Consider the following 27,338-nt stretch of genomic DNA (forward strand, 5'->3'; position numbering starts at 1 on the left):
ACTGGAAAGTTTGTAGTTCGGTCGGATATGTCAAAAACAAGCAAGTAAAACAATGCACAAGTTACTTAACAGTAGTTAAGAGAGAGAGAGAGAGAGAGCGCGTGCACTTCTGTTGTGTGATCTTTGATGTTCACTCACTTAGCACACGCATCATTTGGATTAAAACTAAATAGAAAGACAGCAATTGAAGGGCGTGTGTGAGTTTGTGTGGTCGTGTGTATGACTGACACATGAATGGTGTTATTCTTTCTAAATAGTCCCTCCCAGGGAGCTTTTCTCTAGTGTCATTACTCCCTGTAACATTGAGTGATTGACAGTTTGACTGAGCTTTAATGGCTTACAGGGAGAACGAGGCGCCAAGGGAGCATGTGGACAAAGTGGACCAAAGGGAGACAAGGTGAGTAATAAGGGGAGCTTGAGGAAAGTTTTTGTCGTGTCGCCATGTTTTGCTGGAAGTGATGAAATGTGTCTGTTCATAGGGGGATGCTGGGATTAATGGCAGACCGGGATTGCCAGGGAGGAAAGGAGAGCAGGTATGTACACATGCATTTGTTTTTGTGTGAGGCATGTATGCAATTCCTTTCATTATCTTGTTTTTATGGCAAATTTTATTTCAGGGTGAAGTCGGGTCTTCAGGTTCCACAGGAAGTCCAGGGAAGGAGGGACTCATTGGAGCCAAGGTAAAAGCATATCGCATGGGAAACATATTGGTCTGAGATCATACTGAATAATAGTGTTGTCACTGTAATTGATGAAACACATATGCCTTTGAACATGTCAAAAAAATGTAATATCTAAATATTTATAATTAAAACATTTAATGTTGCCTAAGTGTTGCCTAAGATTGATTGGTAGCAACGTACCAATTCTTTTAAAATCACTGCTGAATAAACCAGCAGACAAAATGTTTTACTGCAACATAGGTATACATACTCTGCAATCCTTCTAATTTCAAAAAGTAAAGTGGAAAAGGTGCAATGAAACTTTAAACAAACCATGTAACGTTCATCTGTTGATGCCCAGGGTGACAGAGGCTTTGATGGAGTTACGGGGACGAAGGGATCACAAGGAGAGAAAGGTGAACGGGTGAGTATACCAGATACTTTAGCTCCACGGCTGTTTAAGCCTAACACTGCTGATCTCAGTGAAAAGTCTTATCAAATGTTCCACCTTAAAACATCCTCCGCCTGCTTTCTTTAGGGCCAAGCTGGTATCCCTGGTCCCCCTGGTTCAAGAGGAGCGGATGGACCCCCTGGTCTAACAGGCCCTCAAGGACCTTCTGGAGGTAAAGGTCCAGAGGGCCTGCAAGGACAAAAGGTATCAAACATACTTTATATCAATACATACATACTGTATAGGGATGTATCCGGTATTGGGCCCGATACTGATCTCCTGTACTCGTACTCGTTAAAATGCCCCGATACCAAACGCCGATACCACACAGCATGTGATGCCATATTCAGACAAAGAAACACCGACAACAGAACAACAGACAGCAGAATGGAGTTATTGGAGATTAAGGATGTCTACGAAGTATATGTATGCAATGAATATAATGCTAAACATTCAGTATTAACGCCTTTATAGCTGATGTGCGCGAGCTGATAAGCAAAGCACGCTGCATGGATGGAGCACGCGGCGGCGCAGATGCACGAGCTTGTCGAGTGAATATACCTTTCTCACAGACATCACTGGAAAGTTTGTAGTTCGGTCGGATATGTCAAAAACAAGCAAGTAAAACAATGCACAAGTTACTTAACAGTAGTTAAGAGAGAGAGAGAGAGAGAGCGCGTGCACTTCTGTTGTGTGATCTTTGATGTTCACTCACTTAGCACACGCATCATTTGGATTAAAACTAAATGGAAAGTTTGTAGTTCGGTCGGATATGTCAAAAACAAGCAAGTAAAACAATGCACAAGTTACTTAACAGTAGTTAAGAGAGAGAGAGAGAGAGAGCGCGTGCACTTCTGTTGTGTGATCTTTGATGTTCACTCACTTAGCACACGCATCATTTGGATTAAAACTAAATAAAAAAATAAGACCATTTATAGGGGCATTCGCTATAAACATTGTTTATTTTCAACCTTAGGCATACATGACTTTCTGGCGAAAGTGAATCTAGCAGCCTGTGTGAAATGCGCTAGGCTGTACTACTTGTCCCTCTCATTCTGCACCAGTACAAATACGTGCACGTGTTGCGCACGTTTTGCTTGCTTGAGTGTTTCTGCATCATATGAGTGGCTTTGGAATATAAATCGCAGCACGTTTCAGATGAAAAAAAACGCGACTTCTATTTCTGAAAATATCACAGTTAGGAGATTTATAACGAGTGGTTCCCTGCATTATTACAGCGCGTGATTACAGTACTAAGCCACTGCAATGGAGCAGCTCTAATGCTATTAAATTAAAGATGATGTACCATAGAGCAAAAAAAATGAACAGTGAAAGTAACAAAAACTCGTAAAATACATTGTAATGGGCATAATTAAGTGTGAAAATAACCGAAGGATATACAGTCAAACCAAAAATTATTAAGAGACCAGATATATTTTATATATTTTTTTACTATTGGGTGCAGGACACTATAGTTCATTTATGTAAGTGAGGATAGCAAAATAAAGTAAACTGGGACAAATTATACACAAAAATTCTTCATACATTGGACTACCAGTAAAACTGATACAAATTTGGGACCAAAAATTATTCAGACCGATTCTGGGAAAAACATTGAAGTTCAGGTTTGCATGAACCTGGATGACAGCATGCCCAGGAGACTACAGGCTGTCATTAAAGCTAAGGGTTGTGCGACTAAGTATTGATAGTTGTGTAAATACTGTCATAATAACAGCCGTCTGAATAATTTTTAGTTGATTGTAATTGAAGGTGTCTGAATAAATTTTGGTTTGACTGTGTCTATTTGATAAATTAATAAATTAATTTAACCAACTAACATTATACATACTCTTTTGGTTTCTGTACCCAATATTTAACAAATGTATAAATGCAATAAAAATATTGGTATCATACTCGGTATCGGCAAGTACCAAAAATAAAAGTATCTGTATCGGGCGAGAACTGGAAAAACTGGTATCTGTTACGGGGCGAACGGGACGCGGGACGTGCGGATCCATCTGCAATGCTTTATTAAAGCGTGTGGTCATGAAACAGGCATGGGTCAGACAATGGCAAACAGGTATATAAAGGGCAAGACAGAAGAGTAATCCAAAACGGGCGTGGTCGATCAGCGGCTAACAATATCCAGAGGGCTTGACACCAGGGGTTATCCAATAACACGAGCTAGAGTCCAGGCAAGGTGTAAACACAGTCCGAAACAGCAGGCAAAGGGTTAATCCAAGAGAAACAGGCAATAATCAGGTAACACGGGAAAGCGGGAAAGCGGGAAAGACAAGACTATGACTATGACTATGACTATGACTATGACTATGACTATGGAAACCAGGGCAGGCTCCGTAAAGTAGCTATCAGCTATCAAAGTGATAAACTCTAAACAATACTCGGCAGTGTGAAAGGGATCTGAATGAGTGTTATATAGTGAATGTGTGATTGGTTACAGCTGTTTGCAATCAGTGCTGTGTGCAATCAGTGCAATGGATGATGGGATATGTAGTCCGGGATGACATGCAACAGTTTGTGTAGTGCGAGAGTCAATGTAATGGAAGGGTGACCTCTGGTGGTGAGTGAATTGAAGTTCATAGACCGGATTCGTGACAGTTTCGGTGCATCCCTAATACTGTATATGTGCAAAGAGGCATTTACATAATTATAGAGTTGTTATACATGTCTGTTTCCATAGATTATTTTTAAGGGTGACCTCTGGTGGTGAGTGAATTGAAGTTCATAGACCGGATTCGTGACAGTTTCGGTGCATCCCTAATACTGTATATGTGCAAAGAGGCATTTACATAATTATAGAGTTGTTATACATGTCTGTTTCCATAGATTATTTTTGTCATTGACAGTGGAGCACACAGCATGCTTTTTAAAATGATGATAGGTCTTTGAATTAGAATAAATTACAACTGCAGATATATGTCTATAATGGTATCTCTCAAGTAATGCTGTCATATGGACAACCATTGAGTAATTAAACTTTCACTAACCTTATGAATATACATTTTCTACATTAAAAAAAATATATAACACATAGCACAATAACGTTCTGGGCTCATTTTATGTCATAACCTGTGGTTCACCGAACAAGTGAGTAATCAGAGCCTATTCACGGAGGATGTTAGTTGTCGTACCAATTTAGTGGTTCAGACCATTTACACTTTTCGGACTGATTTGTCAATTAGTTTGACAGATTCATTACAGAGTCTTTCTCTCATCACATAAAGTACAGTTCTATTTATTTTATCAATTTTTTTTTTTTTCTCTTTTGCTGTGATATTGTTTGTATTGATTTGGAGCAGCAGGATCAGCAGCAGTGCAGTGCTGCTCCTGAATAGCACTGCAGGAAACACTGATTCATATGCACAAGGAGCCATGGTTAGTTCATCATATGTGACGTATTGAATATTTTTTGTAGGGTGAAAGAGGTCCTCCAGGCCCTGCTATGGTTGGCCCACGTGGCATCCCTGGGATCCCAGGAGAAAGAGGAGAACAGGTGACTCTATACACCTACTTGTCCTTTGCATTTTTTCTCCATACTGTATATCTGTCATCACTAAATGTGTCTCTTTGTGTTTTTGTATCAGGGCGAGATTGGCTCTGATGGACCTAAAGGAGACAGAGGAGAAACAAGCATGACGGTCAGAACAAATAGACGTTTGTGATTCATGATTTATTGTAATGTCATCATACGTATTTTATTCTGCTACTCGAGTCTCATTGAATCCTCAAGATAAGTTACAATGACACAAGGGCTGCTTGCATCTCTCTTTATTCTTAAAGGAGGATGAGATTCGGACTTATGTTCGAAGTGAGATGAACCTGCATTGTGGTGAGTGGATAATCGTCATTTATCTCCATCTACAACAATTTTCCATCATCATCAATGACTCTTTTTAATGTCATGAAATCAAAACAAATCCTCTACAGTAGTGATGCACGATACCACTTTTTGTAGTACTCGCCCGATACGATAATTTTATTTTTTGTACTTGCCGATCCCGAGTACCGATACTAATATTTTTATTGCATTTGTACATTTTTTAAATATTGGGTACAGAAACAAAAAGAGTATGTATAATGTTAGTTGGTTACCTTCATTTATCAAATAGACACAGTCAAACCAAAATCTATTCAGACACCTTCAAGTTTTCTCACATTATCACAGTTTATTCGCTATAGTTTAGAAAATGGTAATAAAATATGACAAGAACTCAGAGTTAAACTGTGTCAGAACAAATTCAGCTTGATAATGCTAGATAACTTTGATAGAAAGGTATGTAATGGATTACAATCAACCAAAAATTATTCAGACAGCTGTTAGTATGACAGTATTTACACAACTATCAATACTTAGTCGGGCAACCCTTAGCCTTAATGACAGCCTTTAGTCTCCTGGGCATGCTGTCATCCAGGTTCATGCAAACCTGAACTTCATTTTTTTTGTCTGAATAATTTTTGGTCCCAAATTTGTGTTTTACTGGTAGTCCACTGTGTGAAGAATTTTTGGGTATAATTTGTCACAGTTTACTTTATTTAGCTATCCTCACTTACATAAATATCAAAAATTATATCTGGTCTCTGTATAATTTTTGGTTTGACTGTATATCCTTCTGTTATTTTCACACTTAATTATGCCCATTAAAATGTATTTGACAAGTTTTTGTTACTGCACGTATTTGTACTGGTGCAAAATGAGAGGGACAAGTACAGTACAGCCTAGCGCATTTGACACAGGCTGCTAGATTCACTTTGGCCAGAAAGTCATGTATGCCTAAGGTTGAAAATAAATTATGTTTATAGTGAATGCCCCTATAAATGGTCTTATTTTTACGGTTTAGTTTTAATCCAAATGATGCATGTGCTAAGTGAATGAACATCAAAGATCACACAACAGAAGTGCGCGCGCGCTCTCTCTCTCCCTCCCTACCGTTAAGTAACTTGTGCATTGTTTTACTTACTTGTTTTTGACATATCCGACCGAACTACAAACTTTCCAGTGATGTCTGTGAGAAAGGGCTATTAACTCAACAAGCTTGCGCATGAGCGCCGCCGCGCGCTCAACCCACTCTGCGTGCTTTGCTTATCAGCTCGCACACATCAGCTATACAGGCGTTAATACTGAATTTTAACATTATATTCATTGCATGCATATACAGTACTTCGTAGACATCCTTAATCTCTAATAACCATTCTGCTGTCTGTTGTTCTGTTGTCGGTGTTTCTTTGTCTGAATACGGCACTTATCGCATGCTGTGTGGTATCAGCCTTTGGTATCGGGGCATTTTAACGAGTACGAGTACAGGAGCTCAGTATCGGGCCGATACCGATCGGTATCCAGTATCGGTATCGGTGCATCCCTACTCTATAGCCCTGCCTTTTTCACTGTATATTCTTTTTTTACTTGGAAATACATTTTACAGAAATACAACGGGTTGCAAATGCTGATTGATGTTGATTTTAATTTCTCTTTTGTATCCTTGAATTTAATTCTCCAACTTTCTCTCTTTTTTCCCTAAGCTTGTGGAGGTAAGTTGTGACTTTTATAAAGCCTCAATATAGCCTGTAGACATTTTCCTATCATTGCAACAGCAACTAATGTGCTTACAGTTCACTAACAGTAGGCTTGTGTGTGACTGTTTTATGTGGTCTCTGTCTGTATAAACCTTGTTGAGTATGTTCATGAGTATTTCTGGTCTGTGTCCACATGGCTGAATTCCGGGTTTTGTGCATGCTAAATTGTTGATGTAGTGCATGAACTTTGAGTGCATCTTTACATGCATGGATGCCTGTGTGAGTGTGTTCACTGATGGGTTTTACTATCTTGCATTTGTGTGATTCGTTATGGGCGTGTTCTCAGGTGTTCAGGAAGTTGAGAAACCTGTACCAGTGCAGGCTTACCGAAGCTCCTCCACGTCCCCTGAGCGCTCACTAGTCCAAGGGGACGAGGAGGGTGAGTCCTATCCTCATTTCATCCTTCTATCTCGGTTTATCCTCCTCTCTTCTAAACTCAAAACTCCTGTCACTCTGTCCTCTATTTATGACTTCCTTGAAAGGACTAGTTTAAAGAAACAGTTCACCCAAAAATACAAATTCTGTCATCATTTACTCTTTTATTCAAACGTGGAACACAAAAGAAGATATTTTGAAGAATGTTCACACTGATTGTTTCCATACCACAAAAGCCCTATCTCTATCTATCTCTTGCCTTGTGAACATGAAACATTGAATGTGCACGTATACGTACACATAGCATATTTTTTTGTCATGCTTTAAAGAAGTACACTTTTTAATGTGTTGGCATACATACTAAAGCACACACCAGTTTTGACTGTAGTTTGTTATTCAATATTACATCTAAAATGATTGTGTTAAATGTACTGAATTGCATCATCATTGCAAATGTGTAATTACAAGTATATTTAAATACATGACATAAAAGACTTTTAATAGAAATAACATTAAATGACATTCACAGGCAATTAAGTGTCCGTGAACATTGCATTCAATTCACACTAAAGAATATTCTTTTCAAGTATGCTATTTCTGTAATAAGTTCTCTTTTTTGAAAGTGTGCTAAAGTGTACTTCTTTTTCACAATGGTGGTCATTCTGCATTATTTAAAAAAGCAGTGTCAACATTTACAAAACCTCTCATTATAATGTTCTGTGGAAGAAAGTAAGTCATTCAAGTTTGAAACAAGACTGAGTAAATTATGACAGAATTTAAATTTTTCTCTTTAAACTACCCCTTTAAACAGAAACTATGTTTCTGCCTTAAACATAAGTGGGATATGTTAAATACATGCTTGTATTTAACATATCCAGTTGCACATGTACAGTACATCTAATTCTCTCAAACTACGATATCCCAGCATTCTAAACTCTGATCTCCCTCAATAGCCCTCATATTCTTTCCTTGTTTTTTGCAGGTCAAAAGCTGCGTGTTGTGATGAACACAAATGATCCAGACTACGAGCACATTTACTCTATAGAGACCTATGATGATGATGCTCCAATGGTGGAGATTGCTGACTATGACACCACTGTCAATAAAAGCCAGGGTATGCCAATTTTTTGTTTGTTTGTAGCTTCGTGTGCAGACGTAGTATAATATATGGACATTTTGGCAGGTCAAACCGTCTCTTTTGATTCTTTAAAAGCTGAAAGGACCAAATTTGAGGTGAAGGGTGAAGGTAAGCAACCACTCCTCATTCATCATTATTAGATTAAAGATTAGAGATTAAAGGCTCTTTATCTTTACGCATGAGTATGTTGGGGAGCCTTTACTGTGGCAATAAAAGTATTGATGGTGCCTATTTTATTCTCTTCATTTTTACTGCTTTTCCGTGTCTTTGTTGGGGAAAAAATGCTTAAAAATGCTATCTGTGGGAAAAATGTCAAACCCTTAACAAAACTGTGATGGATTATCATAATTTTTGCACTCTGTAATTGCTGCATACTATTGTTCTTTGCTGTTCTCACTTCCTGTTGTTTCTCTGTGTATCTTCTGCATGTTGTCAACCCGCTGACTCATCTGTATGACAGCTCTTAGTATGAGATTGCAAGCAGCTGTCCCGCCACAGAAAATAGCTGGACATTTCTACAGATCTCTGTTGCACTTTTAACTATAGAGAGATGCCATAATGACAAGTTTAAAAGTTGAATCTGCCTTGTGTGCATTTGTGTATTTCAACAGTGTCTTTCGCAATATTGTTCAAATTGCATTAATTCAGGATAGAACTTTTGAACGGTAGTGTATTCCATGGAACAAAAGAAGAATTGGTGATTATCCATTACCATTCAACCATTTAATTATTTTTCTTTAATGTTTGTTTTTAGACTCCTGCATCTTGCCCATGGAAGAGGGTAATTGTTCTCGCTATACTTTGCGTTGGTACTTTAACTCTGAGGTGGGCGTCTGTAGACCTTTTATCTACAGCGGCTGTGGAGGAAATGCTAACCGCTTTTTACAGAAGGAAGATTGTGAGAAACTCTGTCTACAACAATAAGAAGGTACATTAACACGCACTGATTAATAGAAAATGCTGAAGGTAACAAATGGTGCATTAATGCATATTTCTAAATAAATTATGAATTGGATGGGATAGAGATGTGATTTTTGCACTGCATCTGTGTATATCTGTCTCTATTGTGTTTTTCTCACAATTCTGTCTTCTATGTTTTATAGAATTGTGTTTTAGCTTGAAGACAAGAGTTGATTGCAAATGGAGGATCTCTAACTCATCAGCAATATAAAAAAATCTAAACCTCAGTGTTCAACACTGCCATCATGCACAAGAGATCAAGGTAAAGGTTGATGTCAACACCTTTGCCTCAGCGGAACAAGCACATTTTAAATATTGATCAGATCTTTAAGGTTTTTCTTGTTTATTTATTTTGTGTCTGTTGAGCTGCCAAACATCTGTTAATATTCCTGCCAATCTGGATTCATCTACATACATTATATATATATATATATATATATATATATATACACATGTACATACAGTAAGTCCAGTCAGTAACAGCATACCACATTATCTTCCATTTCTCACTTAATCCTTGTTGTCACATAGTTACACCCACTGACATTTTCTCAGGTGCTAAAACCAGAAACTAGAACACACATTGTAATATTCTTAACAAATTCATCTTAGACTTGTTCGTAGAATAAGTCTATGCTGTACAAAATTGTACTGTAAATGTAGATCTGTATTTTTATCTGTAGATCTGTATTTTTATCTGCTTGAAAATGAGAATGAATGTTCTTGTATTATCAGATGTTGCATGTTTACTTGGACAAATGGTGCTATTTTTAAAGATATTTTTATATTGTTGACTGGTTTTAATGTTTTCATGTATTCCGTTCATTATATTCAGTGTTTATTTCCATTATAGTATATGGATCCTACAGTCCTGTTCATTTTAAGTGATGTTGGAGCAATTTAAAGTTTTCTTTGCACAAGGCACTTCCTGTCTGCCAGTTTTAATAGCACATAAAAAGTAGTCATTTTCTAAATATACATTCATATGTTGTAAAGTGATCTTTTCTTCATGTGTTCTGTATTTGCTTGAAATAAACATTAAAATTTATAAGGGAAAAAATAAACCTGAAACAAGACTGAAATTTAATGGTGCTGGAGCTCTCGTTTTAACAATGAATATAGTGCAGATCTACATTTGACTAGACTTATTTGTCAACTAGAGCCTCATTAAAAGGTCAGTAACCACCTGTAGTTTATTTAGAAAAGAACTACATAGTCTTTTCCTTCTCTCTTCTCTCTCTCTCTCTGTTAATTTGGTGTTACTCTATGCTGTGTTGTCTTTTTGGGAGGTGGGTGGGGTGGGGAGTTTGTTTTGTGCATCAATCCTAGTCACACACATCTGATGATTCAGTAATGATTCTGGACCGTCTTGTTAAGATGCCAATGTACAGTCATTACTACTCCTCCAGGGCTGTCATTCAAACACTGTTTTCATATTCATTTCTACTCATATTTATTCATTGACTGCATTTTAGACAGTCCATCTGTTAGAGTATTTTGTTTTATATTCTCATGCCTGCTTAATAACATTGTTTGAGTGCCAGTCTATATTTTTATTCTGTTCATTCATGAGATTAATCCGTCATTGTTGATTTTAATGAGTTTATTGTAATGTCAGTCACTGACAGCTGTGCATCAAATTCACTGCGGTGCTCCAGAGGTCAACCATGTCTTAATTTATATCATGTTTTTATCAAGCCTTGAGTGCAGTGAATATTTGGGAAAATTAGCTTTCATGCGGATGCATTCCTCATTCTCTCAGATCATTACATATGCCTTTTAAATTGCCCTTTCCATATCTACTAAATATCCTTGGGAAGGAAGATGTATGTTAATTGCATTTTGAAAGATTGGGTGACATTGATTTTGACATTGAAAAGCAATTTCTTTGCCCTTTCATTATTGTGCCGAGCATTAAAGTTCATAGAGGAAACATGTATACACTGAAAAAACTGGTGTAGAAATTATTTTCATTTAAAAATTTGAAGATTGGTGATTTATTTAAGGGCGATACATTGATGTCCTTTTAAAGTCCAATGACACTTTTTAAATACTTACAAATTCACAGCTATATCAACGTCAAGCAAAATTATTCAATATCTAGACCTTTACAAAAAGAACTACAACAGCTTATGTTTTATAAGGAACTTAGTACTAATCAAATTTCATTGCTTTATTGCAAATTTGTTAACTGCTCTAAAGAATCATCTGAATCCAATAGAGTTGCTAGAGGTATGGATTTGCAATATGACCTTTCGGATTTAGAATGGAGCTAGACATGTGTTAAAGCCCAGAATTTGTCAATTAATACTAGTTGATTCAATACAACTGGGTAATGCGTACTTATGTCACCCCTGAACAGTTATGTAAGTTTAACTCAAACATCCCAGATATATGTTTCAAATGCCAAAAATATAAGGGAGAATTCTTTCACTGTATCTGGGGATGTGAGGTGACTAAGACACTCTGGCAAAAAGTGTAACACTAATTTCCTCAATTATTTCAAAATCAATTCCAGTGATCCCTGAAATATGTGCTTTGGGTTTATTTCGGTAAGTTTATCATTATTATCACACTAAAATGATTGACATTTTGTCTAGTTATTGCAAAATGTTTAGTAGCATTCTACTGAAGAATAGAAGGTCCATTCACTGATCATTGGCTGAAAGATCTGGCACATTATACTATATTGGAAAGAATAACCTACAGTATAAAGGGCAAACTAAAGGACTACCATAAAATTTGGTATCAATACCGTTTCTGGAAAATAACCAAATATTGGCACAGGCAATAAATACATTTCACTCTAATGACTGGTATGTTGTGCTTTTGTATTTGTGGATATATATGTGTATATGTCTGCCTTTGTATAATAACTTAATAAACACTGTGTAATTGAATTTTTGAATGCTTTGGGGGGGGGGGGGGGGTAGTTAAAATATATATAAAAATATATTTTCTCTGGATATTTTTGTTATCTTCCATGTTTTGTTTTTTTCAATAAAATGTTATTTTTAAATAAATTGCTAAATTTCACAAATAATTACAAAGAATCGACAAGTAACATTGAAATTTTGAAGTAGAAAGACTGAAGTAGTATTTTCTTGTAAAAGGTACTCAAATAATCTTTGTTTTATTTACAACTTCGAAAATATTTTTACAGTGTTCTTATTTACATAGGCTAATGTTAACAACTCGCATGTTTAATGTAGTGCTTATTATAAAATAAAGAAATAAAACCATAGAAAATAGTAATACAGTGTTGTCAACACAGAAACCATATCTTATAAATTGGTTTGTAAGGATCGTGCGGACTGCAGACAGCGTGGATGCGCGATAGCGCAGAGGGAGCGGGTTCAGTACGTCTAGTACACAGGATAGCGGCACTCATGGGTACTCACAGAAGCACAGTGGCGATTTCTATCACCGTTTAGCACCACAGAAGGTGCGACATTTATTCCGGGCACGTACCTGACAGCGGACTGTCCTGAAGCCCCACGGAATCTCGCGCTCTAGTAGAGTGAGAGAGCGAGTATAGCGCGCGCTGAACGGACCGCAGTGGAATGTAGCGGGGATTCCCGGCGCGCGGGGCAAGGTGAGTAAAAACCTCCTCAATGCATCTTCACACTACTCACGAGGCTATTGATCTTTTCACTTAATTGCCATTCGGTTCCATTTTACCGTCACTCTTCATTGGTTCTCGGCTGTTTAAGTGGTACATTTTGGCAACACGCGCCTGGGTATAGAAATGATAAGAGACAATCAGCAGTGTCGTTTGATCTGGACTCGACTACTAATATTCCTTACACTGCAAAAAATTGGCAGCAATGTCAAATGCGGGGTATGTCGCCACTACGGACGATTTGTTTACCGAGCAAATCCATGTGTTGCCTGTAATCTGCGGTCAGCCCGTGTGTGTGAAATTCAAGAGTCATTTAAAATAGCTATATTGCAAATTAATGTTTTTTCATTAGTTTGAATAGCCATTATTATCAGTCACAATGGACTCTTAGGCTTACGAGTTGCTTATTATGACAGTTCAATTTGCATCAGGGCATCATCCTCTCACATTGATGCTTTCAAACACAACTGGACACATGCACATGCTCAGTGACACGTGACTCCAGCAAATTATTAAGGGGAAAAAAGTTAAATACGCCTGCGTCAATCATTTGACATTCATCACACCCATCATCATCATCATCATCTTGCTCCCACATGCACATTCTCACTGATTACAGTCAAAGGGATTTTCAGATGCACTTCAGATCAGGCTGCAAGATGCCATTTGAAGGAAGGAAAAGAAGAGAAGAGGATGTATGAGATGGTGTGTGTACATTTATAATAAGATGAAAGGCTACAGCTTGTTTTTAGGACAATCAGCAACAGAGGAACAATGGAGTGTGGAGCAGGTATATAAGTGGCCCTGATGTGTTAAAAATGTGTATGAAAGGAAAGAGGAATCTAGATCATCAGCTATTTTAGCTCCTTCTAGATGTGGAGTTATTTTGGTTCTTCCCTCTGTAGTGACTGTAGTTTCACGTGTTGTCACGCTCTCATTTCCAAATAGTCTGTAAACAAATTTAATGGATTTGCATATTCATTCCACTATTAATATAGTTCATTATAAATCAATTTTGACTCCACGCAACTGTAGGACCATTTTGTCCACAGAGACACGCCAACAGATTCATTATCACATGCATATGTGCAATTTTTTGCATAAATGTGTGGTTCGAATGCCTCTGCTGTTGTACAAGGAATAGGAACATATTGTGACTGTTTACTCACATGTCATGTCATTCAATATATATATATATATATATATATATATATATATATAATTTATTTTTTTTTTTTCTGTGCAACACAAAGGAAAAAGCCTTGATAAGGCTTTACAGGTTTGATGTCATCATGTGACTTATCTTAATGTGCAAGTTTCAATATGCAAAATAAAGAACACGATATTATAGTTAACCAAATATAAAACTATTAAAAAACAGCTTCCTTCTGTCACGTAAAAAAAGAAAGACAGAAAGAAAATGTAACTTATTTTTATTTCAGCTAGTAGCCAAAGCATCATTTTAGTTTAACTTGATATACTAAAACTGAATAAACTGATAACTAAAACTGAAGTAAAAATGAATAGAAACTAGATACACATATATTTAAAAAAAAAAAAAAAACTATAATAAAAATTACAAATTAAACAAACAAAAATTAAAGTTAATTTGAAAACAGAAAGTACAAAAATAAAAACTAATTCAAAATATATCTCGATAATATCTCAATCTACTTTTGCTTACATTTAAATTCTGCACACAAAGCTATCATATGACTTCAGAATGCTTGGAATACAGAGAACCAGGCCCGGATCCAGAGGGGGGGCCAGGGGAGATTTGCCCCCCCACGGAGATCCCTGTGACCCCCCCCCCTCCGGACCGAGGGGGAGGACCGGGCTTTAGTTTCGCGTGTAATATAGTCTAACTCATAGTGTAAAATAGTCTAACTGATTGCTTTTAGATGGAAAAGCTGCCCATAGCTCCTGGTCTAGGATCTGTTTTCTTTGTAATAATAGCATAACGAAATAGATTTGGCAAACAATCCAGCGTATCTGCCCTTCTGTTTTGGAAAGCGTCAAATTATTTTACAATGCATTTTTGCAGAGGGGAGCAAAGTAGCCAATCACAGATATGTTTGTTGATTTCTACAACGCAATGGCCAATCAGATGTGTTTAGGTTGGAATCCACGCACTCACCGCTTTTTGTCTGGTGCTGAGTTCTATCATGCTCGTAACTTCATTAAAAAAGTTTCAATGTGGTCACATTCATTGGTTAAAACGGAACTTTGTGAGATCATGATGAATGAGTGACAGTTTTTAATAAATTTAAATGGATCATTCTTTCCACGCTGTAGCCTATATGATAATATATTCAGAATTTAAATTAAACGTGTGTTTTTCATACTTGACAAGCGGCCACGTACGACAAAGAGATAGTAAAACTACTACACTATATAGAAGAAGATAATAGCCTAATTTCAGAAGCACAAAGTGATGTGCATTCACTTTTTCTGCAACCGAGCCTGGTCCAAACGCAGGATTTAGGTAAGGAAACGGTTATTAATTATTTGTATTGGCTGCCATGCCAAATCATGCACCTGCTTGCTTTTCTGTTTAATATAATAAAGTGTTTTTGTGAACGTATATGCTTTAATAAAAATAATTGTAACATTTTACAATAGGGCTCCATTAGTTAATGTTTGTTAATGTATTAAAGTGTATTAAAGTGTTAGTTAATTATTGTAAAGTGTTACCCAAATAATGTATTTTGAGCGTTCACTTGAAACTAAGCGCAAGTTTTCATTTTCGGGTGAATTATTCCTTTATCAGGCAGGCTACAAACCAGCGTGGACTGACCAAATTGGCTTGGAAAACAATGATAATGAAATAGAGTCTGATAAATGGCAGAAAGAGCTGAGACAGCGTGGTTAGTCCAAAGAAAGATGGATGGAACTCAAGCATAGCACAGTGATGGATAGAGGGTAGGAGGTAGAAACAAACTCCTCCAGAGATTTCACAACACACTGTGCACCTGCACCTCCCACTCATCTCTCATTCTCTCCCTCTCTCTCTATCTCTTTCACTACTACTTAGTTTTTTACATGTAACGCCGTGATCTGCCATCTCTGACAAAAGTCAGTCTTGCTTATTTTTGGCCTCAGTCTCACTTCTGTGAGCATAAGATATCAAGCTTCAGTTATTCGTACTACCACAGAATCCGAGCCCTAAATCTATGTCTTCCACTGTCACTCAAAAGTTCCACTGCAGTGACCTGTTTTCATTACCAGCATGGCACGGGGTGCATCGGCACGCCAACCATATTGCCCTCCCCCCATCTGCAGTCTCATTGTGTTAAACATCAAAACTTTCCTCCTGCGGTCATTATCACAGATGTGCTCAAAAGGCAAAGTCTGAGCCCCACTTGAGCAGCCACAGATGCAGAAAGTCTCAAATTTTGTATTTTGACCACTCTTAAACTGTAAACCAGTTGCCATAGTAACAACCATCCTAGAAATGGGATCAGTCTCAAGTTGAACTTATTTATTTATTTATATATATTTATGATTTTTTTTTTTTGGAATGACAGGCTGCTGTGATTGCGCAGCCTATCATTTGAGAGCTGCTTGTTTTGATGGCATGTATTTTAGATTTTTAGTTTATTAGAAAAATAACATGTTAAATCAGACGTTGAGCAGTACACTGTGTACACTACTGTGTCCATAGCTAAATTCATCAAGGTTTCATCAATCGTTTGTGTCCTTGGTCATGTGTGAGTGATCATTTTGTGCTGTAATTCATCTGTCGGAGTAGTTCTCTTGTTGGACACAAAAACTTGGCTGTGTGTGGGACTGCAGAATCACACATACACGATGACTCACGTGTACATCATACTCATCTTTGTTGTCCTGTCTTGCTAGATCAATACCTTATTACACTTCAGAAGGACAAGTCATACCCCTGTTCCACCAAAATGATGCCAGTGCTCGGTTGGTTGCATCTGTGAATCTCTCTTAGTCCCATCCTGCGTTTGCTCTTGAGTGAGTGACAATGACGTAACTGACTATGATACTACTAGGGATGCACCAATATTAAAATCCAGATATTCAACTGGCAGATATTCAACTTTGATATTATTTTAATTAAAAAAAATTCAAATAAAACAATAAAAAGCTTTAAATGTTTAGTTTCATATATTTTTATTATTTTTTATTTACTATATATATATATATATACAGTATATATATAAATTATATGGAAAGATAGATAGATAGATGAATAACATTTAAATATTTTGTCAAAACAAATTAAAAATAAAAACACTAGAAATAAATCTGTACATTTAAATGTAATAAATGTTATTTTTATATTATAAAATATATATATTTTTATGTATTTTTATATTTTGTAGATAGGTAGATAGATAGAAATGTATATACAATTTTTTATTAATAATTTTGTTAAAATAATACAAAAAATCAGTCATTTTAAATGTATTTAAATATTGTCTTTTATATTTATAAAAATATATGCTGTTTAATAAACATAATATATAAGAAAAGCCTGGCACCCTGTCGGTGGAAAAGGGGTCACAGTGGATCTCAGTGTGCCCTGCTCCAGTAAATACTGTACATTTTGGCCTATTCATTAAAGAATGCGTTTCATTCTGTTTTTGTCTTCCCATCATAGATCTGTCAATCATTCAACGCCCCAAGAAAACACCTGAGTAGGTGGAGCATGGCCAGTAGGAGTGGCTGGCTTTACTATGCCTGAAGGCACGTGGCGATGGTGTCCATGGAGACAGATGGCAGCTTTACTGGGGGCCACGGTTTGTCCCTCTTACAGGCTGAAGATAGCGTGGGGGCCGGACTCGCTCAGCAGGAGGGGTCGTGGCTCGGCTTCCGGGCTACGGTGAGTGCTGTGCTGCTGCTGGAGCTGCTCCTGGGAGTGGGTGGCAATATGACCGTGCTGGTGTTATACTGTGGTCACTGCAGCCTGTTGGAGTCCGTCAGTCATGCCGTCACGCTCAGCCTGCACACCCTTGACCTGCTGCTCTGTCTCCTCTGCCTGCCAATCACTGCCACGCTCCTCATTCTGGGCGGAGCCTCGGTTCCTCACCACGCCCTTCTCTGCTGTCTCCACGAATCGGCAGCCAGCTTCGCCAGTGTGGGCACCGCACTTAACCTGCTACTCATCAGCTTAGATCGCTATGACATCAGCGTCCGGCCAGCCAATCGCCTGCTGACACCTCGAAGAGCCACCATTTTACTTGTTGGAGTATGGGCGGTTTCTTTAGCCGTGCCCCTCCTACCATTCGTGGAGGCGGGGTTTGTTTCGGGGCAAGGCGCGGGGGTGTTTGTGCACTCCAATAGCACTGTGCTTTGTTCTGAGTGGGGAGGAACTCTACAGGCTCATCTGTTACTACAGGTTCCCGTGTTCCTGTGCTCTCTTGCTGTGATGCTGTTTACATACTCGCGAATTCTTCAGGCACTGCGCATCCGCATCGGACGCACACCCAGGCCCCACCGAGACAGCAAACGGCCTGTGCATCGTCTCTGGTTACGGCGTAAAAAGTCAACGAGATCACCAAATCACACGACGAGAAACACACCCACCTCCCCACCGCAGCTTTCAGCCGACCCGCTTATCACCTCAGATACAGTTACAATAGTAACCATCAACACTGAGACGAACACTCCCTCGCTCACCACGCCACTTAGCCCCACCCCTACTGTATCCGTGATAACCTCTCCTTTAAGCCCCACCCCCACTGCTTCAATGGTAACCACGCCTTTGAGTCCTGCCCCATCTGTATCCGCCATAACTAGCCCTCACATCCCCACCGCTGCTACATCATCAGTGGCCACGCCTTTGAGCCCCATGCCCACTGTATCCACAGTAACCACTCAGCTAAGCCCCACCCCCGTTCAGGGTCCTCCCAGCATGGGCGTGGGAGCATCAGTATCGGCCATTTTGGCTCTGCGTCGAGCAGTTCGGCGCCACCGAGATCGGCGGGAACGCCAAAGGCGTGTTTTTCGCATGTCCGTCATCATAATCCTCTCGTTTCTGCTATGCTGGGCGCCTCTCTCCATCATGCCCCTTCTCATGCTGGCCATCGGGCCATCTGATTGGCTAGAACGCTTGAGACTCTGCTTCCTGGTGCTTGCTTATTGGACGGTAGTGCTACATCCGCTGCTGTATGCGTTCACGCGGCAAAAACTGCGCAAAGTTCTGCATACGCGTCTACGCAGGCTGCGGCCGCAAAACACGCAGACTCCCATTCGCGCTAATACCAGGATCCGCCGCAAGCACAGGGCAGATTGCAGCGATGCTACTGACCGCTGCCTGACAGAGGCTGTTAGAGAGTGAGTGTTTGTGTGTCTGTGACTTATAACTAGGCTCACATGGAATCTGAGTGTGCATTCACTTGTGTACATCTGTCTTTTCTTGTTTTTTTTATTAAATATTTTGGATAATTTAATTATGCTTTCAGCTGCTACTATGAGTATGTTCATCTCCATTTAACATATTTCACCATGTTTAAATTCAAGGCCGTAACCATATTTTAAACATTTGTAAGAGACTTAAGGGAACAAAGAAAAAGAAAGAACTAGAATTTATTGTAAAATAATCTCTTTGAAGAATTAGCAAATAATATTCTATTTTATTATTAATAGGCATACATTCACTTAAAGGGTTAGTTCACCCAAAAATGAAAATTAGCCCATGAATTACTCACCCTCAAGGCATCCTAGGTGTATATGACTTTCTTCTTTCAGACGAATCCAGTCGGAGTTATATTAAAAATTGACTTTGATCTTCCAAGCTGTTTAATGGCTGTCAGCGGGTGTTGCAGTGCATCAGTCCAAAAGAAGCTAAATAAAGTGCATCCATCCATAATAAAAACTGCCTCACACGGCTCCGGGTGGTGAACAAAGGCCTCCTGTAGCGAATTGATGCGTTTTTGTGAAAAAAATAACCATATTTAAAACATAATAATTAATGTAATCTAGCTTGCGCTCACTGTTGTACACGGAAGCAACTCCGGGCGGATGACGTAGGACGTCGGCGTTGCGCATGCACCGCTCAGAAGTCTCTAACGCGGAAGCGCAGGGGAGTGATCAAATCAAAACAACAGTCACGAATTAGAAGTACAAAATTTGTAAAGAAGAATTTCTGAGGATTTCGATATAAGCCAAGAGGAGACTGGTTTTCCTTTGCTAAAGTAAGGAAACTTTGCTTCCTTTGCTCCTGTAAACAAATGTTGGTTTTCACAAGACTCACCGGCGCATGCACAACGCCGACATCTTACATCATCAGCCCAGAACTGCTTCCTTGTACAACTGTTGGCGCAAGCTAGATTAAAGTGATTATTACGTTTTGAATATGGATATTTTTCTTACAAAAACGCATCGTTTCTCTACAGGAGGCCTTTGTTCACCCCCCGGAGCCATGTGTGACACTTTTTATTATGGGTGGATGTGCTTTATTTAACTTCTTTGGGACTAATGAACTGCAACACCCGCTGACAGCCATTAAACCAGCTTGGAAGATCAAAGTCAATTTTTAATATAACTCTGACTGGATTCATCTGAAAGAAGGAAGTCATATATGCCTAGGATGGCTTGAGGGTGAGTAAATAATGGGCTAATTTTCATTTTTGGGCGAACTATCCCTTTAAGGCCCAGGTACAGAAAGGCACGCAAGCCTTTCAACAGACAAACACCATCTTTCACATGGGAAAATGAGGTGAATTCATTCAATGCGAATCACGTGAAAATTTATGATTTTCAGAAAAAAGGGAAGCATGAAGGCCTACCCTTAAAAAACTACGAATGAGTATAAAATGTACCAATTCACCACTAATTTGCCAAAACGAGAAATAGATACGAATTTCCATGAAATTTTGTTTCAAATACGCTAAAATATACTTTAGGCTAAATCACCTGCCTAATATGCTGAAAACAGCTCCGTTAATGTTTCTTGTCTTGTCACATTCAATTATGATTTACATGAATCAGGTAAATATGATTTATGAATCAGGTAAATAGGCCTGTATGTTCAATTCAAAACATTTCTGTCATAAAACAGTTGTTGATTATTCGTTTAGCTTGTTAGCTACTTATGTCTTCATACTCTTTCACCTCTAAAACTGAAGCATTGGGCTGGAATTCGCAGTTGTCTTCTGTTAACAATAAAGCCTTCTTTGATTTGATTGGCCATCTCGATTATTTTGACATTGATGAGCACCGTTAGTCCCCTGTGCAAGACTAGTCTAAAAACTTTTTGTCATCCTACCAACAAACCAAAGAGTGTATAATGGAGCACAGCAAAACAGCATCAAGGATATCAAATACTGAGGTTGGCAATTTGGCATATCTAATTATTGAGGGAACTTGTGGTTACGGCCCTGTTTAAATCCATTTCTCAGATTTCTCCCACAAATCTGTGCAGAAAATGTCAAAGAAAAAGAGAAAGTCAGCAGATTCCGCCTGGGCCTATTTATGACTGTAGGTAAAAGGTGTGTGCAGGAAACCATTAATGTGTTAGATGTGTTAGATGATAAGTGTGACTTGCTCACCTCTATAAAGGAAATTAAAAGACATTGGTAGGTCTCTATTGTCCACGAGTGTGTAGTATCATTGGCAACTAATCAGCACAGGGTTTCTAAAGCACATTGAACTCTGAGGTCAACAGGGCACTGTCTAATTAACCAGTAAAGCACAAATATTCCCATGGTGCTAGGGGAAAAGAGCGAGATTGAGAGATCATACTTACAGGTGTGAGTCTGCCAGAGGCCATGTGCAATAAAATTCAAATCCAGGTTATGCATCGCATGATTTCCATATAAATTAATACCAACTTATTGGCATTCATTGTGTGGTGTAAAGAGTAACCGTCAATCCACCAGTACACATACTTGTGCACATATTTTACATTGTCCTTCTCACTGATAGTCTAGAGGGCAATAGATTTATCATTGTGTTTATTCATTTATATGATCAGGGATGTAAATAGTCACTAATATTCCTGTGGTTTGAAACGGCAGCCAATCTGAATTCAGCTCTACCAAGGGCATGCATACTGGTTCGATCAGTTTCTGAAAATATCGACAAAACAACTTTTACAATTTCAAAATTTATTTATTTTATTTGTGTCCCATATTTGTATATCTTGTCAGTGCTGTATATTATTTCAGTTTGAGATGGGTATTGTATTACTTTAAAATAGAGGAGCAATAAGTCTGAATTACAATAATAAAAAGATTCAGCCTCTTTGCTTGTTTGCTTTGTTTGTTCCCAACCTCAGCAGTCAAAATTCATACCTCTTATAGAAAAGCATATAACATTTCATGTGCACATATTTTATTTTATTACATTTTTTATAATGGCAGAAGTATTACTTTTATTATACATATACAATACACAACACATACAATATCCTGAAGTTAATATATCTTGCATTTCATATTTACATATTTGGCCAGTTTGTATTATTTTTTCTTGGCAAATGAAAATGGTTTCAAGTCAAGTGAAGGCAAAGTGTTCTGCAATCTGCAATTTTGAATCCACTCTGGGGTTTCCAGCTCTTTCCCAAAGAAGTTGGTGTTTGTTAGGCCAGAGTGAAGACGCAAAAACGAATCTGTATTTTGATTCATCCTGATTAAAAAAGTTTGCTGTTCTGAATAATTAACATCAGTCTGAGGCACTTGCTCTGATAGTTAATTGGTGTATGGTAGTGTCTTTTCATTACGTGAATTTATTAAGAAGTGCAGGCTGCTTTAATATATACAATTAGTCCATGCTGAGAAAGGTTGACTGACTTCATCCCAGTTGATAAAAGTCAAACAGGCAATTAAGAACCTCCTGTGTCTCTGTCAGCATTTGCAGTTTCACACAGAAGATCAAATGCCACATGAGGGTTACTCAATAAAGTACCTGCTCAATCAGTGAAATGGTAGCCTTTCAAACTCTCTCTGCCTGATTCAGAGACCTTAACTGTTATTAATCTTTAAAGAGTTGGTTTCAGCCAATATGTGTGTAGAGAATGGGAGACTATCATTCTTCATTATCGGTGATAGAGGCTGCACTCCACTTGTGAAGTCTGATCCTATCAACACTTATTAATGTTTAATGACACATGCTGACATTTGCAGGAGCCTAGTAACTGGAGGGCCGATAATGGGGACGGGGTCCTGCACACAGATGTAGATGTCTTAATAAACATGTAACGAACTCTGACCACACAGGTTAATGTAGGTCAATAAGACCTTGCTTCTACTTTCCCATAATTTAATTACAATTATTTAGCATCACCCTACCACTGCAAATATGAAATTGTAGCGTGTGCTTTCATAATATGCAAGTAAGAATTACCCAAAATATTGTGGTAGTAGGCTACTATAGTACTGTGGTGCGATGAGGTTTTGAATGATTACCAAATTCATGCATGTAATTACACTACCGTTCAATAGTTTGGGGTCCTTATGGTCACTTTTGATTATTTTAATTATTTTATATTTGCTGAATAAAACTGTTATTATATTTTACAAAAAAGGAGAAAAACTTACTGACTTCAAATTGTTTAACAGTAGTGTACACTTTATTCCAAGGTATTCCAAAAATACCATTGTATTTCTTTGGTAAGTGCTCATACATACTGTTGGCACTAATGTATGAGAGGTTATGCTAAATATGCTAAATGAGTAAAGTCACAGCTATTTTATTTTATTAAGCATTATTATTCATTATCATTATTATTCAGAAAAACAAATGTGAGGATGCACATGCCTATGTACAAACGTCGAATTGAAGCAATTATTATGTGTGCATTCAAATGACCTATTTGGAATTGTTCATTTATTTCCAAATGAGGAAAAGAGATGTACTTAATCAAATTTACATATTACATATTAAGTAGTATAATCAGCATCTTATTCCCATCTCCCTCGTTGTTTCTGTCTGCCACTCTCCCCATTTTAATTTGGAAAACTCAAGTATGTTGATTAGTACCTTCTGTTTGTGTGCCTTCATGAGCAAGGAGAGAAAGAGAGAAAGGGAGAAAGAGAGAGGGTGGGTGGGAAATATTTTTTTCTTACTGTATGCAACATGAAAATACTCTCTTGCTTCCTCTCCCACCATTCTCTCTCTCTCTCTCTCTCTCTCTCTCTCTCTCTCTCACACATGGATCTTTTTTAATCTCATCTGTTCCACTCACTGTCATAATCTTACTTCTTTTTATCACTGTGCCTTGCTTTCTGTTCCTTCGTTCTGTCCTGACTCCTCTCTTCTCTAGACTTGCATAAGAACAAAGACGATCTGCCATTGCAAGGGGAAAGTCACCTTGGAAGACAGGAAGAGAGAGAGAGGGAGAGAGAGAGAGAGATTCGTGTGGGTGGAATAACTAGCAGAAGGATGAATCCCGTTGACTGAATCAGGCAACAAGCACACATTCCCATCTCCATGTGTGTGCTGCTCATAGATTCACTACGTAAACCTTATGACCTCTTAGTTTTCCTGTCGTTTATTCATTTTATTTATTAATTCTCTTGGTTTTACTTGTTCATACGGCCTTATTTTTTATATTAACCTTTTCAAAAATGCTTGTACTTTTCCTGTGCGAATACATTAATATCAAAAGAAGCTAAATAACATCCAATCATATTTCAATCAATCATTTTCTTCAATCATCACCCTTCAGTTTTAGTCAGGTGTTTTGCTGTAAAAACAAAAATGATTTACGAGTTGACTAGGTTAGTTCTATCAAATAAATCACGTAAAATACTACATATGAATCTTATGAACTTATTATTATACATATTATTATTACTTACTATTATATGCTGTAGTACAACGGCCAAATCCGTTATATCACAAGCCGAAATAGCTCAGTTGGGAGAGCGTTAGACTGAAGATCTAAAGGTCCCTGGTTCGATCCCGGGTTTCGGCAAAGTTTTTTCCTCACCTCAGTGCTTAGAAGTAAACTTTATGTCAACAGGCATAAGCTATGTTTAAAAAATAATAAGAAAAGTGGTATGCAGAGGCAAAGCCGATGAAACTAGCGGTACTACAGCGAGTGCTTGTATATTGGTCGGTCTTTCACGCTCTCTGGTTATGTAGTGTGGAGTACATATAATGGCCTCATGATGTCGCTCTAAGATTTAGTTCATTTAATCACCCCTGCGATTTTGCTGTAATTGCAGCAGATGGCAATGTTGTTTTACAATTCAGTAGTCACCTCGTGGAAAAACTCGAGAAAGGCCACCATGGAAACATGTGCTGCTGACCAGAAAAGCATGGAAGTCTGCAGAATGACATGACGGTAGTCACGGTACAGTGCCTACAGTATGACAGCTTGAACACAGTGCACCTGTTTTGATGTATACAGCTCAACTGACTGCATACCTCTTTGTGCCTCACAATATGCTGCTGCTTGGCCTAAATGTTTGGTCTGTTACATAGGCTACCATAACATAACAGGATAAACATTACAGCATTTTTCTAAAGTTGTCCCGAACATTGCGGAGTCGCAGTCTATCTTTTGACATCTCATGTTTTCAGCACAAATGTCTACTCTTCTGTGTATCTCTTTCTTTGTTTATTTATCTATTGTATTGAAATATTTCTTGATAAAATATCGTCAATTCTATCTATACTATCTCAATCCCATTTATAATGTGTATAATGATCATGCAACAACTATATTTATTTTTCTCCTACATTTTAAACCTGTACACTTAATATTTATTAGAAGTTAAAGGAGTAACATTAGTTTCACCCAAAAATGAAAATTTGCAAAAAATTGACTCTCAAAAAATTGACCCTCAGGCCATCCGACCAAGATGTAGATTAATTTCTTTATTCGTCAGCACAGATTTGGGAAAAAATGGCATTACATTACTTTCTCACCAATGGATCCACTGCAGTGAATGGGTGCCATCAGAATGAGAGTCCAAACAGCTGGTAAAATAATCCACAAGTAATCCACACCATTTAAATCCACCAATTAAGGTCATGTGAAGCAAAAAGCTGTGTGTCTGTAAGAAGCAAGTCCATCATTAATGTGTTTTAACTTTAAAACATTGCTTATACCAAAATATGAAATGTAATGCTAAATTTCTCCAGATATGTTCTGATGAAGAAACAGACTCTTCTGTAACTTGGATGGCCTGAGGGTGAGTAAAAAGTAATAAAAAAAAATAAAGTTGGCAAATTTAAAAAAAAAAAATTTAACTTTTAAAATTCAACTATGTTCTTATTTTCTTCTGTTTTATTATTATATGCAGGGATGTGTTGTCTTTGATGTTATTATGATATGCTTGTGATGATGTATAGTCATAAATCAGTTGAGATTCATTATTGAATTGGTTCAATTCTGTGAAATGCATCATTCTAGATAAGAATTGTAACCTCAACAAGATAGATTTCAGATCCAATATTTGTTGTGTGTCAGTGTACTTTCACTTTTAATAGAATTGACCCAACTGTGCAACACGTGCAAACATATCTTTAGAGTCCAATGATTCACATTTAGCACACACAAATTCACAGAAACCCATTTTGGAAGATGGTATTATATAACTAAAGACCGGTCAGCCAAATCCCAAAGCTACTGCTTCGTCTCCACAGAGTCTCTCTTGCACACAGAAACATCTTCTGTTCATGTTAGATCGATCATCATGTTCTTGTCAGTCAAGCTCTCGTATTTGACATTCTGTACTGTATGCCTTTGCGGCTGCTTATTGAAGCTGCTCCCTAATTTATTTTTGCTCATAATCTCCTGAGGTCACTGAACCCTATGAACCGTTAATTTGACACGTGAGACTGGTATCCACTTCCAATTTCTGTTTTCTAATGTCCCAACTTATAGATATGGCATCGGGTGTCGGCATAAAGCACATAGGTGTCTTTTTTAAATTTTGGTTGTTAGGAGAGTGCGGGACACAATAAAATTAAATATATTGTAGGTTCTTTCTCAGTTTGGACAGTATGTTCCAGAAGAACTGCCCTCATCATAAAATGTCTCCAGTTTCATTGTCCAGTCCCCCACTGAATTCTCATTAAAAGCTTTATGGTTCTTTATAACCCTTGGATATCTTGCTGTGGCATAAACGTAGTTGTAACGTAGTATCGGTGCCAGGCAGATAGTTGTGACGTACATGGAGCTGTTAATCACCCTCGGTTTTATGCTGTAGGGCATTGTGGGATGTTCTCATGCATGAAGAGAGTATGTTTGGTCTATTTATGTTGATATGGTTAACTCTGACTGTGCTGATAAAACTTTGAAACTTACACCACATCACTTGAATAAACATTCATTATAACCTGCTAAACTCGGGTGTCTATGTGTGGAATACTACTACTTACAGTATATAGCTTCTTCTTATTTAGTAATAGTATGTGCTTTTGTCTTTTTTTATTTGAGTTTTTTCCAAACATTGACATTTAGCTTTAATTAATTTTTATTTCAGTTTTAGTTTTAGGAATTTTAGAACCAACTTATGCATTCAAAACTGTGCAAAAAACTGCTGCTGGGGTGTAAAAATCCATAAATCGGTGCTCTTTGGATGCGGGATTATTTTGTATCATCAAAATACTCAT

At 37.8% G+C, this 27,338-nt stretch overlaps 3 protein-coding genes and 1 non-coding gene across 8 annotated transcripts in view; all 4 read left to right on the forward strand.

The window, feature by feature from the left end:
- The window catches only part of col7a1 (collagen, type VII, alpha 1), a 92,990-nt gene extending 88,521 nt beyond the window's left edge, over window positions 1–4,469 (forward strand). Inside the window, exons 113-118 of the mRNA XM_016272084.1 lie at window positions 344–397; window positions 480–533; window positions 618–680; window positions 1,024–1,078; window positions 1,201–1,317; window positions 4,431–4,469. Of these exons, the coding sequence (XP_016127570.1) occupies window positions 344–397; window positions 480–533; window positions 618–680; window positions 1,024–1,078; window positions 1,201–1,317; window positions 4,431–4,469 (382 nt within the window). The remainder of the gene's footprint in view (window positions 1–343; window positions 398–479; window positions 534–617; window positions 681–1,023; window positions 1,079–1,200; window positions 1,318–4,430) is intronic.
- Window positions 237–10,254, forward strand: LOC107585111 (collagen alpha-1(VII) chain). 4 transcript variants are annotated; one of them, XM_016271978.1, is made up of 14 exons: window positions 238–397; window positions 480–533; window positions 618–680; window positions 1,024–1,086; window positions 1,201–1,317; window positions 4,550–4,627; window positions 4,719–4,772; window positions 4,915–4,963; window positions 6,652–6,660; window positions 6,992–7,084; window positions 8,063–8,194; window positions 8,264–8,326; window positions 8,973–9,146; window positions 9,322–10,254. In XM_016271978.1, exons 6-13 carry the CDS (start codon window positions 4,577–4,579, stop codon window positions 9,140–9,142), a joined length of 621 nt encoding a protein of 206 aa, XP_016127464.1. In that variant the 5' UTR covers window positions 238–397; window positions 480–533; window positions 618–680; window positions 1,024–1,086; window positions 1,201–1,317; window positions 4,550–4,576; the 3' UTR covers window positions 9,143–9,146; window positions 9,322–10,254. The 4 variants fall into 4 exon arrangements, with proteins under 4 accessions (XP_016127467.1, XP_016127464.1, XP_016127465.1 ...); XM_016271979.1 differs by having other exon boundaries at window positions 8,294–8,326; XM_016271981.1 differs by lacking the exon at window positions 6,992–7,084 and having other exon boundaries at window positions 237–397.
- Window positions 10,255–12,561: 2,307 nt separating this feature from the next.
- Window positions 12,562–19,199, forward strand: LOC107585110 (probable G-protein coupled receptor 22). 2 transcript variants are annotated; one of them, XM_016271975.1, is made up of 2 exons: window positions 12,562–12,773; window positions 17,428–19,199. In XM_016271975.1, the coding sequence occupies exon 2, from the start codon at window positions 17,524–17,526 to the stop codon at window positions 19,105–19,107; it is 1,584 nt and encodes a 527-aa protein (XP_016127461.1). In that variant the 5' UTR covers window positions 12,562–12,773; window positions 17,428–17,523; the 3' UTR covers window positions 19,108–19,199. The 2 variants fall into 2 exon arrangements, with proteins under 2 accessions (XP_016127461.1, XP_016127463.1); XM_016271977.1 differs by lacking the exon at window positions 12,562–12,773 and adding an exon at window positions 15,228–15,285.
- A 5,415-nt stretch (window positions 19,200–24,614) lies between these two features.
- trnaf-gaa (transfer RNA phenylalanine (anticodon GAA)) lies at window positions 24,615–24,687 on the forward strand. Its single transcript has one exon. It is a non-coding gene; the product is annotated as a tRNA-Phe (tRNA).
- Window positions 24,688–27,338: the final 2,651 nt, after the last annotated feature.

Source organism: Sinocyclocheilus grahami, unplaced genomic scaffold (genome assembly GCF_001515645.1).
Source record: "Sinocyclocheilus grahami isolate Dianchi unplaced genomic scaffold, SAMN03320097.WGS_v1.1 scaffold67.1, whole genome shotgun sequence".
Taxonomy (NCBI): domain Eukaryota; kingdom Metazoa; phylum Chordata; class Actinopteri; order Cypriniformes; family Cyprinidae; genus Sinocyclocheilus; species Sinocyclocheilus grahami.

Bases quoted from the DNA above. Each gene is read 5' to 3' on its own strand.
- LOC107585111 (XM_016271978.1), top strand. From the start codon at position 4,577: ATGGTTGGCCCACGTGGCATCCCTGGGATCCCAGGAGAAAGAGGAGAA. The intron at 4,628-4,718 runs GTGACTCTATAC...TTTTTGTATCAG, and splicing joins CAGGAGAAAGAGGAGAACAG to GGCGAGATTGGCTCTGATGG. The intron at 8,195-8,263 runs GTATGCCAATTT...ACATTTTGGCAG, and splicing joins CACTGTCAATAAAAGCCAGG to GTCAAACCGTCTCTTTTGAT.
- LOC107585110 (XM_016271975.1), top strand. From the start codon at position 17,524: ATGGTGTCCATGGAGACAGATGGCAGCTTTACTGGGGGCCACGGTTTG.